At 38.6% G+C, this 7564-nt stretch overlaps 1 protein-coding gene across 1 annotated transcript; it reads right to left on the reverse strand.

Moving 5' to 3' along the window:
• Positions 1-240: 240 nt before the first annotated feature.
• On the reverse strand, positions 241-3554 carry LOC129233012 (ankyrin-3-like). Its single transcript, XM_054867092.1, has one exon. It carries the CDS (start codon positions 3503-3505, stop codon positions 2045-2047), a length of 1461 nt encoding a protein of 486 aa, XP_054723067.1. The 5' UTR covers positions 3506-3554; the 3' UTR covers positions 241-2044.
• Between the last annotated feature and the right edge of the window lie 4010 nt (positions 3555-7564).

The following is a 7564-nucleotide window of genomic DNA, read 5'->3' on the forward strand; positions in this document are numbered from 1 at the left end:
TTACTATACTATAATCAAGGCCAGATCAAGGCATGGGCCATGGGCCCAGGGCACCAATATTGGGGGGGGGGGGCAACAAATCTGAAGCCCAAGTTTTTAAAAATGGAACGAATTCAAATTGCACCATAGCCAGGGTTGGCAAGTTTCTGCCGAGGCGGTTAAAACTAGTGATGTTCCGGATATCCGTGGATACGGAGCGAAATAAAGATCTGTATCCGTTACTTTTTTGACGGATCTTAAACGGATCTTTTCTATTCTAAATATTCTTAAATATTTGAATAAAAGACTTAAATTCCATTTAAATTAGGTTTTATTCTTTACATAAATTATAAGATATCGTAAGACCTATTATAATCTTGTTAAGTAAATGTTAACTGCAATTCTGAGCCTTTATACGCACGATTGGTAGCGATTTCATAGTCGGAAAATAAGGAGAAAAAGCTCAATGATTTAAAATTTCTATCTGCTGTCAGTTCATATTTGTTAAAAATGTGTGTTCTGACCCACGAAATTGATCTTCATATGAGGTTCTTTTTTTATAATATTTAATTTAATATTAGTTTTTGTTATTGATTTGGGGTTTCTGTTATTCTTCATTTTGGTTTTTCTCAGCATCCTTCAAAAAAAGTGAAACTAAATACTCTATTTGCTGTTTGTAAAAGTGTTACCGGCATCGTTATTTCGTCGGTCGGAGTAAGTTGGGTGGAATGGGTCAGCACTGCATTAATGCTGAAATAAAATGCAAAAAATTATTTCTAACCTATCTAGTAGCAGCTTTACCACCCTTGCTCCTGTATCCTACATCATCCGAGCAAGCTAGGAATAATTTTTCACATTCTATTTAAGCATTCATGCATCGCTGACCCATTCCTTCCAGCTCTCCCTCAATTTTTACGGAGATTACTTTAAAGAGTAAATTATAGTCTTGACTATATTTTCGTCGCAGATGACATTTTTCGAAGAAACTGCCATTATTCTGACGGGAATACCTTCCGTAACAAATTTTACACTTGGATAGTTGAATTGGGCAAAAACATTTTGAGATCCGTATCCATATCCGTGGATCTTGACACTAATGATCCGGTTCCGTATCCGCGGATCTACTTTTTTAACGATCCGGCACATCACTAGTTAAAACCACTGGTAGAAACCGGTTAAAACCGGCATGGCAAAAAAACACTTCTGCCACATTTGTGGCAGAAACTGGCAAAAACTCACAAAATACCAAAAAAAAAAAGTTGGTTATTGACACTCAATAGAAAATGCATGAAAAAGATAATGAATTTGTTACCAAAGCACAATTTAATTACAATATTCACACAATGCAAAATCAAATGTTACATTGTTTGGCCCCTGCATTTGCCTCTTAGAAAAGATAGTTTCTAAAATCTAAACACTTTCTCGATTTAATATCCGTAATTAAGAAACTTTAGCATATTCTTGCAACAGAAGAACTAGCAGGCAATGCATCAAGGAACAAGCAATGTTCGAGAAACTTTCATCTAATTGTAGTGGAAAAATAAGTTTGGAGAAATAGGGCCAATTTGTTCTGCAAAGTTTTGACACTAGGTACAAAATCTATGCTAATATGGGCAAGTAAAACTCTGGTACTTTTTTCTTGAAACTCATGATAATTTCAACCACAAAGCAATTCAGATGAAACATATAAGCGAGCAAATTACAATCAGTAATGCCTGTTTAATTCTGTATTGCGCTCTTCTTTCCTTATGATTTTTCGTCCTTTGTTAGATTAATTCAAATATTACGAGCATCTACAATAGAAAAGTTCCCTTTCCAAACTAAATCACGGATACTAGCACAGTATTTTATTTTTTTAAATTATGAAATGAAGTTCAATTCTTTAGTTTACGTAAACAGATATCTTTCAGTAATTACTTGAGTTATTAAAGATGTTTTTAAGTTTCTGCCAGTTTTTACCGGTTATAACCAGTTTTTGCCACAGTCTTATGGATTAAGGACAATTATTTTTTTTCAGAATGAAAACAACTCTTTCTTATTTAAAGCGACCAAGCCATAATCAAAGCTATGAGAGGACAGCTCCACTAGCTTCAAAAGCCCTCCGATCAGGCACATCACAGTTAAAAGCTGCGAGGACGTTCTGCATATCTCGTTCACTCAAATAGGCTAATATGTCGTACAGGATCGTTCCCGGCAAAGGAGGGAGACTCCCGAACAACGTTACAAAGCATTTCAGGCAGGGAGCCCTCAAGATTCTCCTCCTTTCAGCCTTCTTCACTTTGAAGTCGATGAAGTCTGCATAATTGGGGAAGTCCCGGGCAAAACCACCCCCGAGCAACGCATCCCGGAACTCCCGGCTCTCCAGATAGTCGGCCACCTTCCCCACATGCCTCGCCGCAACATCGTAATAGGTGATATTGCGACTGAGCACTTTCGTCTCTTTCATTCGTCGGATCTCCGAAAAACATTCTTCCATTCGTTTCTTGCAGATCTCGACTGCAGGGGCCTTCCAACCCTTCCAATCCACCGAAATGTCCTTCAAGGCAATAAAAGAAATGATCATCTCAGCCACGCTATTGTCACCTTTGTCTACGAAAGCCAACTGCAGAGGAGAACTTCCTACGGTATCCGTCGTGTGAGGATGCTCGCCGTTAAACAGCAGGTTTCTCACAGTACCTTTGTATTTTCTACTTGCAGCGTAATGCAAGGCGGTCCTTCCGTTTTGATCCTGCAGGTGGTTTCCATTTTCAACACCACATAAGAGTTCCGCAATGTCCTCCCAGTGCAAATCGAAAGCGACGTGGAGGGCCGTTTTGCCTTCTTTAGTCTGAAGAAGGGGATCTGTCCCTGCTGCAAGCAGCAGTTCAACAATCTTTGTGAAGCCACGTTGTGCAGCCATGTGTAGCGCAGTCATTCCGTATCTGTCCCGTACGTCGACCAGGTCCTTCTTGCTCGCCGAGAGAGCAATTCCTTCCCCTTCCGCCGCATTCGAAGTCGATTCCTTTCCCGAACGATGAGTTTTCCGAAGAGGTCCCGAAGACAGAAGTTTTCTCGCAATAGTTTGCATTCCAAATTTCGCAGCAAAATGCAACACGGTGTGCCCATCGTTATTCCGAAGAATATTTCTATCGTCGGCATCGCAGATGACTTCTGCAATCTCCTCCTTGCTTGATCTGATGGCGATGTGAAGCGCAGTGTAGCCCCACTTGTCCTGAAGATGCGTATTAGCCCCTGCAGCCAGCAGCATTGCCACCATCTCTGTTAAATACCCATGTTCCGCATGATACCCAAATGCCGCCTTGTGCAAGGCCGTTCTCCCGTTTTTGTTCTGTATGTCTACGAGGGGCTTTCGTCCATTGGCGTCTCTTGGATTAACGTCAGTGCGAGCTGCGAGCAACATTTCGACCACTTCGAGGTGCCCATGCTTCACAGCCACATGTAAGGCGGTGTCCCCTGTAATGTCCTGTAGCTCAAGAAGAGGGTGTGTGGCTCCGAGGTGGCTGCTGGACCAAGCTGCCAGCATCATTTTCACAACTTCTGTAGATCTCCAAACGACGGCCACATGCAAGGCGGTCCGCCCTGCCTTATCTTGCATGCGAAGGTCTTTCGGTCCAGCCATTGAGATTGCGAGAGTTGCGCACCGGTTACTGCATCGGACGGCGCGATGGAGTTTCATTTCACCAGATGCATCGTGACAAGCTTCCACTCTTTTCCTAAAGACAAAATGATAGACATCGGTAAACGATATTTATCCGCGTTCTCATTCCTAATGTAATGTAATATAAAATTAACTTCATTCAAATTAGAATAACTTCTCAACTCTTTCGGCACGTGTAAAGTTTCAGTTTTAGGTTGGCATCCTTCGATGCCCAATCATATGCAAATGAGGCAAGTATAAATAGTGAACGATTCCAATCGTTCTCTCTCTCTTCTTTTGTGTTCGTCAGCCTCTTGTGAGTTAGGTCCGATAGGTGTTGGGGAGTTGCGAACTCCGCCTCCACTTATGGCCGGGTTTTATTCTTAAGAACTTATTTTTGTTAGTTATATTTATTTTAGTTACTATTGACCAATAAATCCTTGGTAAGATTTTAACAAGTTTCCAATGTTCATTTCTTCACATTAATATTTGATTCTGCACCTTCCACTGTGTGATATTATCTCTGCTTGTATAAGCATGTAACATTGTTGACTGACTTACGAAATTTAGCCCTTCGGCTTTTCGTTTAAACATCGTAAGTTATCATAAGGGTTATGGGCCCAGCCCTACCCAATTGTATCAGAATAATTACGTGTTCAGTATCATGATGTATTAAGATGTTTTCGAATTGTCAGCAGAGTAGAGTATTAGACTTCGTGTTTTTGTGATGAAATGGAATGTTGTAACTGACTTGTCTTTTTGCTGAATCGGTAGATGACAAGTGTTTGGAAATCTTTTCAAATTGTTTTCCTAGCATCGGCGTTGAATGAAAACTGTGAAAATAGAAGCTTTTCTTTTGCTTTTTGGAAATTTGTATCGCATCTTTAAGCCATGTGTAGTGCAAACTTTTCTCAGACGTTTCGTTTGCATTTTATGGGGGGATATAGTTGGTTTGATGTTAGGCAGAATAGTGGCTGCTAAATTCAGCGGAAGACCTGGACTTGTTCCAGGGGGGAAGCTGTAACAGTTGCACTATTTAGGTTTTTTTTCGGGGATATTTTGAGATTTTGTTGGTTGTTTTTTTTTGCAATTAGGTTTTTTTTATTTTTTTGGCGTTTTTCATATTCTTATCAATCATGGCATCCCAGAGTGTTCCTATCGAAAAATTAAGGTCTGACAACTATGTGAGTTGGTCATCTGATATCAAATTTGTCCTAATGGAACGAGGTTTATGGAAGATAGTTAATGGAATTGAAAAAGAACCTTTTTCTAATGATGAAAAAAAGGCTACTGAGCAAGAGATTCGTAATTTTCAAAATCGACAAGATGTGGCCCTATCCATAATTTATTTAAATTTGGAGAAAAATTTCAAAAAGATAATCGAAAATCAGGTCAACGCGGCTGATGCCTGGAAGGCTTTGAAAGATCACTTCTTTCCTGACAATCGTTGTCAGCACATGACATTGTTTTCAGAGTTATCCCAATGTCGTATAAAAGAGGAAGAGTCGATAAATCTTTTCGCTGCCCGTACTCGGCAAATTTTCGAAAGAATTAAGGCTATAGACGCGAATTTCTCTGAAAATTATTTGATTTTTCAAATTTTGCGTCATTTGCCCTCAGAATTTGACAATATTTGTCAAGTTATTCTTAGAACTACTGCACAGGAATTCACATTTAATAAAGTAGTCAGCGAACTTATTGCCGAGGAATCGCGAATTCGACTAAAAGATGAGGACGATAAAATTATCGGCAGAGCTAACTTTATAAAGAAACCGGGTAATTTTGACAAGAAAGGAGTAAAAGGGAAACTAATTTGTTTTAACTGTAATAAACCCGGCCATAAAAGAAATATGTGTCAACATAGAGTTGACAAGGACCTCGAACAACGTAACAGAAAGTCAAGATCACCATTCCGGAACAAGAGGAAGGCGAACAAGAAAACTGCGAGGTGCAGTTCCCCATCAGTGGAAAAGGAAGCATGTGAGTACCAGAACTTTTTCATTTCCCAAGTACATCTAAATGAAGTATCAGAAGACCCTGATGAATTTATTTTCGACACTGGTTCCACCCATCATTTCGTCAACATTCGTAGTGCGTTTGAGGACTTTAAACCATTACGAAACAAAGAAATGGCTGTAGCCGTTAGAAATGAAACTTTCCCCATTTTGGGGATGGGAACTGTGAAATTAAAGTTTGATGATACTATCATTGTTTTAAAAGATGTAATGTACTCTCCTAATCTACGTCAAAATTTGTTATCGGGTACTAAATTCGATAAGGGGGGTGCTAAGTTTGAAGGGGGAAACGGCTCCGTGACGATATCTGGTCGAAATGGGTTTATATTTAGAGCAATTTTAAGAAATGGCATTTATTTTGTAAAACCTCAAATTTTGTATAATAAATCGTATCAAGAAAGTATAAAACCAAATAAAAGTAATGATCATTTCGAAAATGAGAAAATTGAATGCTCTAATGTAGAAAAATTAGAATTGTGGCATAGAAGGCTGGCACATATTAACACCGATAGTATCAGAAAGAGCGGTGAATTTGAGTGTGTCCATGGCCTGCCTAAATTCAAAAATGTAAAAATAGATTGTGAAAATTGTAAAATTGGTAAATTTAAACGTGTTTCATTTAAACCAATAGGTAAAATACGGTCTAAATGTCCCCTTGAATTACTTCATGCTGATGTGTGGGGTCCATGTAACATTAAGGGAAATAAGGGGGAACGTTTTTATTTATCAATCATTGATGATTTTTCACGTAAATCTGCTTTGTATCCAATTAGTGAAAAGAGCAAAGTACCAGAAATTTTCATAAGGCACATAAAGCGTGCTGAAAGATTTTTAAATCTTAAAGTAAAAGCTGTTAGAACTGACAACGGGGGAGAATTCGTAAATAAAGTCTTTGACAATTATTGTTTGGATAACGGTATAAAACATGAGTTAACCAATATTTTTAGTCCAGAGATGAACGGTTTGGCCGAAGTGTACAATCGCTCAGCCGCTAATGCTGCAACAGTATTATTGGAAGAAAGCGGGCTAAGTAAAAGATTTTGGCCGGATGCTATGCTTTATTTCAATTATACTTGGAATAGGATTTGTCACTCAGGACAAACTAAAACACCTTTTGAGTTATATGGTGGACGTAAGCCAAGTGCTAGGCACGTCAAACCTTTCGGTGTTTTGTGTTATCTTGGAACACCCCGTCAGCAAAGACATAAACTTGATGTTAAAGCCAAAAAAGGTATATTTTTGGGCTATGCATTTAACACTAAGGGTTTTCGTATCTGGATTCCCGAAAGCGGAAAAATTTTTGAAAGTATAAATGTAAATTTTAATGAAAATGTGTATTACAAAGAAGCTTTTAAAAATATATCAGAGAGTGACTCTAGTGGAGCTGTGCTGGGTCCCTGTCTCAAATGGTCAAATATTCAATCAGATTCTGAAAATTCAGAAAATGAACCGAATTCCGAATCGGATAACGGAAGTGAAAGCCCGAGTACGCCGTCTAAATTCTTATCTTCTGATGAGAGTGAAAGCGAGACGAGCGGGGATGAATCAGATTCGAATTCTGACTTGAGTGAAAATGGGGAAAACCCACCACGCGCCCAGCTGCGTGAAACAGAATGGGTGAGGAAAGCAATCCCAAGGTCAGATAAATCTCGTACTGATATTTATTTTTATGAGAAACATTCTTCTAAACGATTGCGTTCTTTAAATGATGTTGAAAAATATTGTTCTGAAAATGCTATTTTGTTTAAGCCACATTTATTTGATTTTAATGGTAAAAATCTATATCAAGGTGAAATTTCTGATCAAACTGTTCATTTAAATTTATGTAACTTATGACTAGATGATGAAATTGTAATTCCTAAGAATTACAAACAGGTTCTTAAATCTAAGCAAAAGGACCAGTGGTTAGATTCAATGAGGGATGAATTAGAGG

This window comes from Uloborus diversus, unplaced genomic scaffold (genome assembly GCF_026930045.1).
Source record: "Uloborus diversus isolate 005 unplaced genomic scaffold, Udiv.v.3.1 scaffold_15, whole genome shotgun sequence".
Classification (NCBI taxonomy): domain Eukaryota; kingdom Metazoa; phylum Arthropoda; class Arachnida; order Araneae; family Uloboridae; genus Uloborus; species Uloborus diversus.